The sequence below is a fragment of the Odontesthes bonariensis genome, chromosome 12, assembly GCF_027942865.1.
Source record: "Odontesthes bonariensis isolate fOdoBon6 chromosome 12, fOdoBon6.hap1, whole genome shotgun sequence".
In the NCBI taxonomy this organism is placed as follows: domain Eukaryota; kingdom Metazoa; phylum Chordata; class Actinopteri; order Atheriniformes; family Atherinopsidae; genus Odontesthes; species Odontesthes bonariensis.
In genome coordinates, this window is record NC_134517.1 from 34,627,739 (window position 1) to 34,641,823 (window position 14,085).

At 41.7% G+C, this 14,085-nt stretch overlaps 1 protein-coding gene across 1 annotated transcript in view; it reads right to left on the minus strand.

The window, feature by feature from the left end:
- Positions 1-14,085, minus strand: part of plcl1 (phospholipase C like 1) — a 138,998-nt gene that overhangs the window by 11,965 nt on the left and 112,948 nt on the right. The window contains exon 8 of the mRNA XM_075480214.1: positions 5,831-6,193. Coding sequence (XP_075336329.1) covers positions 5,831-6,193 — 363 coding nt within the window. The remainder of the gene's footprint in view (positions 1-5,830; positions 6,194-14,085) is intronic.

The following is a 14,085-nucleotide window of genomic DNA, read 5'->3' on the forward strand; positions in this document are numbered from 1 at the left end:
CATTTGTACGCAGAATCCAAAAATGAATCCAAAAGTAGTGTATAGCTTTTAGCATTTAGCTTTATTTTAAATGTGCTGCCATATGAATGAAAGTGCCATAACATTTGTTGTGCAAACACACTTTTAACATCAGCATCTTTCTGTAGTTTTTATGTAGAAGCCTCGCTCCACTGTCTGTTTCCTTGAATGACTTGCTGCTATCAGTTGTGTGTTTTGCCTTTAAGTGATATTTTAGACTGGAACTACTACGCTGAGAAGACAATTCAACTTGGCAGTGTTTACAGATGACTTTGGTTCTGTCGACTCCGCCGTCTGGAAGAACTTTAAAATGAAAATGGCCGAGTAAAAGTTCCGTACCCTTCTCCATGTTTGGTGGATCCACCGATTACTTTCTTTTCCTGTTCCACAGCAGACAGCAGCAGACTTTTACAAAATAAAAGCCTGTGAGCAACAGACTTTTACAAAATAAAAGCCTGTGAGCGACAGACTTTTACAATAATAAAACAAATAATAACACAGGGGTGGTTTGTGGCGTAGTGGGTTGAGCAGGGCCCCTTGTTTCCCGTTTTCCTTTCTCTTTTTTGCCAGTGGATTTTGTCTATCTTTAAAATATTATGGTCTGCTTATTACTTTTATCCGTCATATTTTACAATCTTAATCTGTTTTTACCTCACGTGCCCAGAGGGACTACAGGTGGAAATCAGCAAATGTTGCTACAACCTCGCACAAGGCATCTCTTCTTTCACGATTAATGCTTAATTACACTACTAAAGAAGAGTTTGGTGCATCTGCAGGACTATGAGGACCAAGAATTCCTGATAATCTGATCCTGATAAGTGTTTTTAAATGAGAAACATGTTTGCTTTAAAGGTTTTTAAATTGACACAATTTTCCGAGGCCTTATTGCGATGTTTGAGACACAATTTGGTTAAAATACCAGTTGGTTTAAGCACAGCGGCTCAGTCTGACCCCCGTGTTCCTGCCATTAAAAAGTGGCTGCTGCACATCCACAGTCTTTAGCTAACTCTGCTGGAACATTAGCCTCAGATAAGAGTTCATCCACAGTCTTTAGCTAACTCTGCTGGAACACTAGCCTCAGATAGAGTTTATCCACAGTCTTTAGCTAACTCTGCTGGCACATTAGCCTCAGATAGAGTTTATCCACAGTCTTTAGCTAACTCTGCTGGAACATTAGCCTCAGATAGAGTTTATCCACAGTCTTTAGCTAACTCTGCTGGAACATTAGCCTCAGATAGAGTTTATCCACAGTCTTTAGCTAACTCTGCTGGAACATTAGCCTCAGATAGAGTTTATCCACAGTCTTTAGCTAACTCTGCTGGAACACTAGCCTCAAATAGAGTTCATCCACAGTCTTTAGCTAACTCTGTTGGAACATTAGCCTCAGATAGAGTTTATCCACAGTCTTTAGCTAACTCTGCTGGAACATTAGCCTCAGATTGAGTTTATCCACAGTCTTTAGCTAACTCTGCTGGAACATTAGCCTCAGATAGAGTTTATCCACAGTCTTTAGCTAACTCTACTGGAACATTAGCCTCACATAGAGTTTATCCACAGTCTTTAGCTAACTCTGCTGGAACATTAGCCTCAGATAGAGTTCATCCACAGTCTTTAGCTAACTCTACTGGAACATTAGCCTCAGATAGAGTTCATCCACAGTATTTAGCTAACTCTGCTGGAACATTAGCCTCAGATAGAGTTTATCCACAGTCTTTAGCTAACTCTGCTGGAACATTAGCCTCAGATAAGAGTTTATCCACAGTCTTTAGCTAACTCTGCTGGAACATTAGCCTCAGATAGAGTTCATCCACAGTCTTTAGCTAACTCTGCTGGAACATTAGCCTCAGATAGAGTTCATCCACAGTCTTTAGCTAACTCTGCTGGAACATTAGCCTCAGATAAGAGTTTATCCACAGTCTTTAGCTAACTCTGCTGGAACATTAGCCTCAGATAGAGTTTATCCACTGGGCTCTGATATCCTCTGAGGCTGCTGCTGGATGGAAGATGCATGCTCCTCAGTGCAGCTGACAGCAGAACATTTCCACCAGAAGCTGGCTTCATCCGTCCAGCAGGGTGGATGTGAGTGGGCGGGGCTTAGCAGAGGGGGTGGGGCTTAGGGCTGTGTTTTTGCTCCCCAGATACGCTAATATACACTCCCAGGAACAGGAAAAAAGGGATTCCTCCAGAATATGTCCTCTTTAAAGATGCTGACAGCTGCACATTTTCTTCTCTTCATCTTTATCGGATTGCACTGTAACTTTTGACTATTTTTATTCTTTTGTATACTATTTAAATATCTTTATACTGTGTGCCTTATATCTTTTGTGTATCCAAAGCCAAGAGCTCCTGAACTAAATTTCATTATGCCTGCATAGTGACAATAAAGATTCTTGATTCTTTATGTGAAGCTGCATCATCTTCTTTTTCTTTTCTTTCTTTTTTTTTTAGAGCACAATTCAAAGTGCTTTACAGCTACATAAAATCACAAGAAGGCAATAAAATCAGAACTGTTTTCAGCCTGGATTTAAACATTGTCAGAGTTGAGGCCTTTCTCACATCTTCTGGAAGGCTGTTCCAGATGTTAGGAGCATAAAACTGAAACGCAGCCTCAGCTGGTTTAGTCCTGACTCTGGGCCCCAGCAGGAGACCCCTCCCTGGGGCAGCAGACCCCTCCCTGAGGCAGGAGACCCCTCCCTGAGGCAGCAGACCCCTTCCTGAGGTTCTCAGAGCCCCAGTTGGTTCATGTGGCTCTAACATGTCAGAGATGTACTTTGGTGCTTGACCATGAAGAGACTTGTACCTGTGTGCGTCCATTGGGTATGGCAGCTGCCGCACCTCGGCTCCAGGGGAAAATGTAAATGTTCATTTTTCTTTTTTTCTTTCTTTTTAAAATACATTTATGGAATTACTCTGTGTCAATTTGTATTGATTGTTTTATTATTTAATACATATAAATGAACTACAATTGAAATTCTGAACAACACAATCAATTGATCTAAGTATCATCTTCCCTTTTGAAATGTGGTATCTCCCAGCCCCCCCCTCCCTCCCACGAGATGACGGAGCCTGGAGGTCAAAGCTGACGTTATTAGCGGGATTTGTTGTTTGCTAATTAATGTAAAATATGAAAAGGAAACAGAAAACTTTAGATTTATTTATCACCAAAAAAAGGGGTCCAATGTTGCCCCAGCGGCGGAGGGAGGAGGACCAGGCAGTGAAGGCGGGATTCAGGCTGTTAACGAGGCTGTCCACTTTAGCACCCCCGCCGCTAATGCTAATGCTAATGTCAATGCTAATGCTAATGCTAACAGGGAGACGGAGACAAGTCCATTGTTATGTTAGCGGGGTGTGAGTGAGACTGCATTTGCACACAGATAAGCTACATAGCAGACTTTTGTGGTGATTATTTGCTGGGCATGTATATTTATTGATTGATTGATACTGTAGTCATGTGACTATAGTGACCTCGTTAGCTTTAGGATGCAATAGCTTTTGTTTAACATGCTCCACTTTATCCATTGAGGGTTTAAATTCAAGTAGATACTTTGGGGAAAGACATCCAGCCAACTCCAGCTTTTTATTACCTTCATTAAGTCTACATTTCAGATCATTATATACAACAAAAACATCCAAAAATGTGAAAATGTTAAGGTTACGGAGGGGGGGGAAACACGATAACAAAAAAATAAATAAAGCTATAAACTCTGCAGATATATGCTTTTTTTTAAATCCCCACCTGCATTTATTCTTTCAATACAAGACACAAAACAGAGATAATAAATCGTGGCCTTTTTTCTGGCCAGTTTTCTTTGGATGGACAGGGCATTTCTCAGGGGGGCAGTGCCTCCTCCAGCACCCCCGTAGCCACGCCCCTGCCTGAGCGCTGGACTAATATGGTCGCATTTCCTGGTTCTAGTCAGGAAACAAAAAGTCACTAAAGAAAAAGACCAAACACACCCTGGCTCCCAGTTACTGTTTAAGGTCACGGCAGCTGAACCCGGCCGACGACGGCCAAGTGACGGCCCACTCTGCTGCTTTCTGGAAGCAGCTCAGCAACCGTGAGCCAGCCAGTGTGTATGTGCTCTGACCTGAATCTGGGCAAGCTACCAGCCTGGTTGAGTTTCAGCACCGGGACACCGGCCAGTTCTTCAAACTGTACCAGAAGTGAGTTCGTTCCTCTGGCCAAAGCGTTTTGGCTACCTGGGAAAGGCGCTGGACAGAGTTACGGTCAGAGTCTGTGCTCGTCTGATAAGGACTTTCACAGCAAAAACCTCTCGCTGTGTTTTTCTGCACAGGAACACTGAAACAGCACGGAACTGGGGTGTTTATAACATATTTATGGCTCTGCAGTATATATTTATATTATAATAGTCGGCTCTAATAACAGACGCTGGGATTCTTTTCACATTGCCCACCTGAACATGTTCGTATTCAGTGGAAAGCTGGTGGGTGCTGTGCAACCAGCTTCCACCTCTGCTGGTATTTATAGAAGCTTTATTGTCCACCTCCACTCTATTCACCGACTCTTTGTCGCCTCCTCCTCCTCCTCCACCTCCTCTTATTCACCCTGAAGACACATCTCAGGTAGAGTCTGAGCTTTTCTAACCCACTCTTCTCACAACCACACATCCCTACAATGGGCATCCAGGAAAATGTGTTGCTTGAAATGCCGATGACAAGAAAATCTTTCTCTCTAGAAAAAGCGTCACAATCTAAAGTGGAAACCATTGTATCCAGTGAAGCCAGTAAAGGGGATCGAGTATGAAATAACCTGCCGCTTTATTTTTGCACTTCAGTCTTCGAAGTCTTTTAAATCCCACCTGAAAACTCACTTTTTACCTCAGTTTGAGTCCCATCAGGTTGTTCTAGTTTGGTTTTTAGTAGGGCTGGGCGAGTTAACTCGTTATTATCGCGTTAACTTGTTAAGTATTTAACGCCGGTAAATATTTTATCGCACAGGAACATTAACGCAGGTTTTATTATTGTAAAAGTCTGTTGAATGCATCACATTCAGACAGTTACAACAAACACCACCAAGCATGGAGTAATAAAATAAAGATAAACTAGCAGGTAACATCACCGCTACAGGTGTGAAGCTAACGGAGCTAACCGGCGCTACTTCCTGTTTTACTTGTTTCAACATAAAAGCACGTATTTCAAAATAAATTTTAAATAAACTCTGTAAACACTGCCAAGTTGAATTGTCTTCTCAGCGTAGTAGTTCCAGTCTAAAATATCACTTAAAGGCAAAACACACAACTGATAGCAGCAAGTCATTCAAGGAAACAGACAGTGGAGCGAGGCTTCTACATAAAAACTACAGAAAGATGCTGATGTTAAAAGTGTGTTTGCACAACAAATGTTATGGCACTTTCATTCATATGGCAGCACATTTAAAATAAAGCTAAATGCTAAAAGCTATACGCTACTTTTGGATTCATTTTTGGATTTTGCGTACAAATGCGATTAATCGTGATTAATCGGGGAAATCATGTGATTAATTAGATTAAACATTTTAATCGTTTCCCAGCTCTAGTTTTTAGTCCATTTTATTGTTTTATCTTACTGATCGATGTTTTTTTCCCCTTGTTTGTTCAAACTAATGTATAAAGCACTTTGGTTAATCTTGTTGCATTTAAAACAGCTCTGACAGTGTACAAAACACAAAATAATCTGCTTCCAAACTGCATTCAGAGGTCGATTAAAATTAGAGATAAAAGATATGAAAATATTGTGTTGTTCACTATGTTTAAAATCAGTGGTAAGTTCTGTACGGGGCACATCATACAGTTCCACAGACTTCCTGTCTCACCTGAGCGTCCTCCCGCAGGTCCGTCGCCTCTTTGACGGGGCCACTTGCTTGTTTGAAGGTCTCGTCCACCACCTTGACGCCAGTGTGCCTCATCGTGACGTATTCCCTCCCTCGCCGCCCCACCCTCCTCACAGACAGACCTCGCCGATAGGCCTTCCCTCCTCCTCGCCGGTTGGTGACCGCCACGTGGACAAATAGGCTGCTGTGCGGTAAGGGGTCTCCCGCCAGGCCCAGCAGGGGCACATTACGGTAGCCGGGCTGAAGGCACTCAAAGGCCACGCTGTACTGGCCAATGAAATCGTCTCCGATGTAGTCGTCGTCCAACACCACAAAGCGCAGCAAGGCTAGCTCCGGCATGTTCACCTGCACACAGGAAACAAGACTAGCACATGAAATCCTGTCTGCTGTGGACCGGCGCAAAAATAAAACCATAGCAAGAAACACACATTAACAATGTTCTCCGACACCTTTCCCTGGATTTCAGTTTCACCTGTATTCTGTTATTTGGTTAGCCTGGGAATTCCCATGCTGCTTTGCGCTCGATTTCATTCTCACTGCAAAGTCAGCCTGGAAACCACCGCCCTTCTTTTTGCCAGAGTTTGGGAACCAATCACAGAACGGGGGTGGGCAGCAAGACGATGACGTCTATGCGCTACACCGAAGCTTGTAGAGTGTTAATCCAACATGACAGCGGACACAACGTTACCGTTCGATGCAGCCTTAGAAAGTGTTTCGGAGTAGATTCACCCTAGGGTCATTTGAACCGTGACATCCAGCCAAGTAGCCCACCCGAAGTTTTTCCGATATTGGCTGAACATCAGCTGAGTTACTGAGTTATCCCGAATAGCTTAGTACAAGCGCTGACGGACCCTGGCAGTATCTCCAAAATTACCACACTAAAATCACATGCCATGACACAAAACTTCTACAGTAGTACAAATATGGTCTGTACTCACAAAAGGATGCATTTGGAAGTTTGTACATAGTCCAGGAGTTTATTATCATCAACACAAGCCTGATAGCTTCTCTGCTGCTAAAGCTGCGTCGATGTCACTTCAGAGAGCTTCAAAGTAAGATGAGGGTTGATCTACTACTGTAGACAACAAAGCAAGGCTGCTCAATTTCTCCATTATTAAAATAAATTCACAACTCTATAACATAAAAATTCATGTAGAATATAGCATATAGGCCTACTTTGTTGTCAATTTAAGTAGCTTAGAGCGCAAGTTTACTTTTATTTTCCATTTTTTTCTTCTTCCTCGTCGATTTTCTGTCATCATCTGGTATAAGTGATACAATTGGCTATGAATCGCGCGCAAAGCAGCATGGGAAGAACATGACGTCATTTGATAGACATTCGTAGCGCCCAATAAACGGCTCTAGGCATTCGTAAACCACGCCTCAAATACGAGAAAATGCACACCTAGTTCCCAGACCACCATCTCATCGAGATTGTGGACGCGTCAGCCAGGCTATTATTTGGTGTTAAAGAGATGAAAATATTTTGTATTTTTTTGTTACACGAAGTGGGCCAAGCATAGACCCCTGTGGAACTCCACGACTGATAACCAGGCCTAATAATACCACAATAATTCAATAAATAAATGCTATTCTTAGACTGATATAAAGACATTTTAAAGAAAGAAAGAAGTTGGCCAAGCATAGACCCCTGTGGAACTCCACTAGTGATAACCAGGCTTAACAGTACCACAATATTTCAATAAATAGATACTATTCTTCAATCTATATAAAGAAATAAAAAATAAAAAAATAAAGACAGGACATTAGCTGTTAATCAGCCAGTGATTCATCGAGTAGCTAATTCTTAAGCTAACATGCTAACTAATCACTAACACACTTGTAAACACTTCTTTATGTATCATTAAACTGCTGCATCAGCTGTAGCTGCTCTGAAGGCGGCATCTTTGTCCTTCAAATTCTCTTGAATTGGCACAGAACAGCTGAGCCTGATGAATATAAATCCTAAAGCTGAACGAGTGAAGCGTCTTCTTTTGCTGTCGAGGTGAACTGTATATAAATCACAGTCTTTAAATCACAACCAGCGATGGAGAGGAAGCAGGTGACATTCATAAAAAGGGGGAAGCTGAGCCTTTCCATTAACCACCTCACCACAGAGCACAATAACACCTGTAACCATGGCAACTGTACACAAAGATGGAGAGAGCTGCAGCCTGAAAATGTTTAGAGGACATCAAATCGAAAAAGAAAAAGAAAAAATGACGCAGTGTGTGTTCGGATTTTGTGATAAAGCGAACAAACATCTAAATCACTACAATCTTGTGTTTTATTTTTTATTCCTCCTATAAAACATTGATCGGTTTAAAAGAAACACGCTTTCCTCTCCAGAGAAAATCAAACCTGTTGATGGATCGCAGACACAGCATTTATAGGTCATCTGCTCCTGGTTTAGACTCATTAAGTCAAAGCTTATTAGCTGACAAAGTTGCGCTTCATTAAAAGGACGATCGGTTTGGTCACAACATTCATATTTAAAGATGGCTTCGCTCACAAAGCCTCCAAGGTGCAACATTTATGTTAATTACACGCAACGACGGGCAGAGCATCGTTTGAAATATTCAGATCACACCTTCAGAGGACTTTACCTTCCCCACAGATAATAAGGCCACAAACACCCACTCACGCAAACACAAAGAAGAAGTGGACAGCGAGGCTGGGAGTGTGACACTGCATATTCATCCAGTGTGCAGCAGATAACACACCTTTGATGGTCCGGCAGCTCAACTCAAACCTCATATTTGCATTCTGCCTGTCACTCTTATTCCACTTGGGAAACATCAACTCTTGCACATATCAAGTAAAAACTGATAATCTGCTAATCATTGGAAGGTCCTAACCAAGTTTTAACCCTTAAACAGCCATTAAAGGGCACATTTCATGAAAAAAAAAAGCCTTTTCGTGATTTTCGTGGTAGAGCAGCCAAACATTGTACTCAAGTAAAAGTAAAAAGTAGTCCAAATAATTTTAGTAAGAGTAAAAAAGGTGAAAAAACTACTCGAGTACTGAGTAACTGTTGAGTAACGTCTGATTTATTTGTTAACACAAGCATTCAATCAGACAGACAAACATACTAAATAATCATCTTTAGGCAAATTAGAGTTCATCCAATTGATAAAATAAATTAAAATTAATTAATTAATTACAAAATAGCTTAAATTAAAATAATCCAGGTAAATTCAAGAACTTCAATAAAAAATAAAAGAGCCTTAGGAAATGTTTAAAACATCTGTAACCCATATGTAACCTAAAAAACAAACATTCACCTATCCATGGGGGGAAAAAACGAGTTTAGGAAACTTAGCGCTACATGTTTCCTCAAGTTAGATGTTGAGTTTCTGCTGAAATGTGCGTTTGTTTTGGTTGCCACAGAAGACACATAATGTAGCTGCTGTTTCTCACTCTTTGTAAGGTAAACATGCTTTCAGTATGAGGCCTCGTCTGCGTCTTCATTTCCCACCGTTGGTTCTGACATTTTTCATCTGTTTCTTTCTTTGTTTGCTACGACTGCTAATGCTAAAGCTAACCCGTCCCGCCGCTGAGATCGAGTACGGTCACGTGACCAGACTGCACGGCTGCGTCTGATTGGTGGAACACAGTCAGGTGGTAGAGCCTTTGGCGGAAGTCTCTCTCTCTGTCAGAATAAAACATTAAAATGAGGCGTACGCGGGGGGATAAAAATAATGAGGCGTAGAATACCAAAGAGGTAAGAAGAAAAGTAACCAGCTCATTGTAGCCTAATGTAGCGGAGTAAGAGGACAGTTTCTGCTGCACACATCTACTCAAGGAAAAGTAAAAAGTATAGAGATTTAAAACTACTCCTAGAAGGAGAATGTTTTCAAAAACTTACTCAAGTAAATGTAACTCGTTACTACCCACCTCTGCTCCTGACTGAGTATATATTTGGGTGTTTGAAGTTCCTGCCAAACTAATAACTCAAAATACAGAAACAATAACTCAGACACTTTGCTTTGGGCCTCTAATATTAATCATATTATATTCAGTGAGTGGTTCAAACTCCCATCATTGCATATTTGCTGCTCTGTGGAACCTCTTTTAAATGCAAATTTCTCTTTTCTCAGCCTAACAAAGAAAAGTCTTTGTCCCAATGTTTTATAACCCAAGTTGGAAATCTGACTTCTCACAGAAACTGACCCTATTGATCAGAGGTAAAGTGCCATTTTTTCTTCCAGGAATCAAGGAGAAAGTGATTATCCAGCCAGCCAAATGCCCTCAAAAGCCCCAGATGAAATGTTAGATGACCACTACTGCTTGATCCCTGATACGACTATTGATGTTTTATGGTAGAGAAGAAGCACAGCGTGCTGAATTAGGAGTGTTATATATATAATAAGAAGCACGTAAAACACTTTGAAGAACCCAGACAAGGTTAAAGAGGTGTAATATGAGTGTGGACTGTTTGAATCTCCATTATTCAGAGAAAGAGGCTCCAACGCAGTTTCAGTGAATTTAGTAATTAATTCATTTTGCAAACAATGATATTTTCCATCGTAGACTTGGAGAAAGAAAATCGTGGAAAGGTTTTAAACATAAACTGTGAAACACCAGGTTTGGCCATGACGGGAGTGTGTTTACATCTGAACTGTATAAACCCCCCATCCGTCAGGGCGTCTTCACGGCTCCTTGGAAAGGATTCTCCCGTGTTTCTGTGAGGACGCTGTGAGTTATTCGTCTGCTTCTCTGCTCGGTAACTCAGGTGGCGTCTAAGCAGAGCAGCCGTGACCCTGTTTGTTTACCCGTCTGGTCTTTTTGTTATGAGTCCCGACAACAAATGACTGTTGATCCCAAACAGTTTGCAACATTTATACAAAGGACGGCTGCACCTGAAACAGCTGAGCCGTCAAACGAGGGGAAGTTTGACGCCTTTTCTACCCGTTGGAACGAATTTTGGTCTTGAAATGCAAAAACTTCAAAGGCCTGAGAGGCCTGTCATGTTTCAGGAGTGGGAAATAAAGCTGTTTATGCTGCAGTAACAGAACGTACCACAGGTGGGCCTGGCTAGATTTACCCCCCCCTTTAAAAAAGACCTTTACCCCGGCAAAAAAAAAAAAGGTACAAAAAGAACTGAGAAAAAACACGATTAATAAATTAAATACAGAATATAAATATCAATCACAATCTTAAACAACCTCAAAATCCTAAAAAATAACCTGAGAAAGCTAAAAAAAAAATAAAAATAAAGGCAACTCTATAGAGTATAAAAAACAGATTCCTGCAGTTATGCTAACAACAGAGCTCAGACTGTAGCGCCCTGTTTTCACCTTGTTTACAGCTGGCTTTAACAATAACATGTTGTGTTGCAAACACAAACTACACCAGGTTGCCTTTGGGTGAAATTAGTTGCATGATTACATGATGCCTCAATTCTAATTCTAGTTCAGCAAAACTAAAAATCAAATACAGTCGTGGCTAATAGCAACATATTAGCAAGAGGCTAATAAACAGCCTATAGCCTACGTCACTCATAGGCTGTGTTCGAAACCACATACTACGTACTGATCGATCAGACAGTATGCAGAGCGTTTACCCACAATGCATTTTGCTCCTGCCCGAGCCGAAATCAGCCGGCCTGAAGCTGATTTCTCTTAAGCTTTAAACTCTGTAAACTTTAGCAACATTTGAAACATTTTCAGGTGAGAAAGTAGTCGTTTTAGATCCCCAACGTGTTGAAAACCTGACAAAATACCGGCTGTTTACAATTTTGTTCCCACAAATTCGGCGCTACTAAAGCTAGCCGCAGTGAGCAACGCACTTCCTGTTATTTTCACAAAATAAAATACCCGTTGCCTTTTATCATAGGGAAAGCCATTACGATACAATTGGTGCTTTTGTTTTGAAAACAGGAAGTGAACCTACCCTCGTTGTAGCTAGCTTGAAACTGCCGTTTTGACAGGAAATGACGATCGGCGACGTCACGTTACGTTGCATCTTGGGTAGTTTGAGTATGAGTAGTAACCTCATGATGCATACCCAACATTTCAGAGAATCTAGTATGCATCCGGGAACTTCTCGCTTACTCAAACTCGCATACTAACTCAAAAAGTCAGTAGAAGTAGTAGGAGAAGTATGCGGTTTCGAACACAGCCATAGAAATCAGCATTAGGGCTGCACGACATTAGAAAAATATGCGATACACGATAACATGACTGGATACCGCGATATCGATATTACTTGCGATATTTAATATATACATATATTTTTCCCTCTCTACTTGCCATTCTGCATTTTATCATGTATAAAACAACTGAGAGCAATGTTTTATTTCCAACATTTTTTTATTTGGAAAAAAACTGGCTGATATACAGCATAAACTTAAAATGTCAACCTTTTTAATAACAGCAAATTAGGTGAATCACGGAGGAGTTCACAAAATTAGGTCGGGAGGGACTTAAAAGTGCTTAAATGATTACATGGGGAAAAGACCAAAATGGCTAGTGCATTTACATTCATAAATCTTCCCTTGGCATAGCAAATTTGTTTAGCATAAACGGTATTCAGATTACGGATACAGGTCGTTTAGGCCATTGGCATTTAGGCCGCAGTCGTTTAGGCCCCCCTGCAGTCGTTTAGGCCGACAGAGGAGTCGTTTAGGCCAGGCTACCTGAGCATCTGAAATCTTTATTACTGTACATTCGTTATTATAAGATATAAGTCAGCTCTACTGGTCTGTCTGGGTAGCCTACATATCTATGGTAAATTATTTAATAACCAACTTTAGTGTGGAAACGTTTTTTTTATTTAATAAATGGTGATTTATGAATTCATAAAATTGTGGAAATAATCATCCGCATTGCCACATTCATTGAACAATAATGCTGTATAATACAAATTCGGTTAGCTTAACAATGCTAAATCGCGATCATGCTAACGAGCAGAAACGGACATTTTAAAGAGTGCAAATACACACCAGGAGCAAGAAAACACCATCAGAAAGGTAAGTAACATGTACACATTCATTTCACATCAGTATGAACATAACTTACATCGTCAGTGACTGCCGCACCGGTGTAAACATGTCGAGGAAGAGGAACTGCACAAACCGTCTTCCAAATAAAACGCCCACTTCAAATAATAACGAATGTACAATAATAAAAATTTCAGCTGCTCAGGTAGCCTGGCCTAAACGACTCCTCTGTCGGCCTAAACGACTGCAGGGGGGCCTAAACGACTGCAGGGGACCTAAACGACTGCAGGGGGACCTAAACGACTGCAGGGGGGCCTAAACGACTGCAGGGGGACCTAAACGACTGCAGGGGGGCCTAAACGACTGCAGGGGGACCTAAACGACTGCAGGGGGACCTAAACGACTGCAGGGGGGCCTAAACGACTGCAGGGGGACCTAAACGACTGCAGGGGGGCCTAAACGACTGCAGGGGGACCTAAACGACTGCAGGGGGGCCTAAACGACTGCAGGGGGACCTAAACGACTGCAGGGGGACCTAAACGACTGCAGGGGGGCCTAAACGACTGCAGGGGGACCTAAACGACTGCAGGGGGGCCTAAACGCCAATGCCCTAAACGACCTGCTCCCCAGATTACAACTCTGCTGCCATAATGCTGGACAGGACAAGGGAAAAAAAAAAAAATTGCGATAAAATTTTTCCTTTTGCGATACGTGTATTGCAAGCCGTGGTATCGCGATAACGATACATTTTCGATATATCGTGCAGCCCTAATCAGCATCCCTTTATCTTCTGCCCGTTTCTCCTCTTCTTCTCTTTCTAAACTGGGCACCTGATGGCTTCTTTGGTCTTTCACCACGATGATGACCCATGATGACTCCACATTATTACCTTTGCTTTTCCCGTTAACGCCGTCCGTTCACCCGTCAATCAACCGGGGTCACGTGACGTAAACAAATTCACGTAGATGACTGCACAGATTTTTTTTTATTTTTTACATTTTTCACATAACTCAGTTAATAACATGAAGGTTTATGGGTTCATTTTAGGAATGAAATACAGTTTATCTGGATTGGAAGCTCATGCGCAACAACATTGTTGCCCACATTGCCCATAGCAAAAACCGGCCCTGGAAAGTACTGTGCATTAGCGACACGCCGTGCGACTGTTTTCACAAAAGAGGCTGCTGATGGATGTCCAGGCCGCCGCCTCGGGCCAGGACTCCACGTCTGTTTTCAACATCCATCTCTGTTTGAGGGTTCAGATGTGGCTCTGAGCTTTGAAGGTGAAGCACAG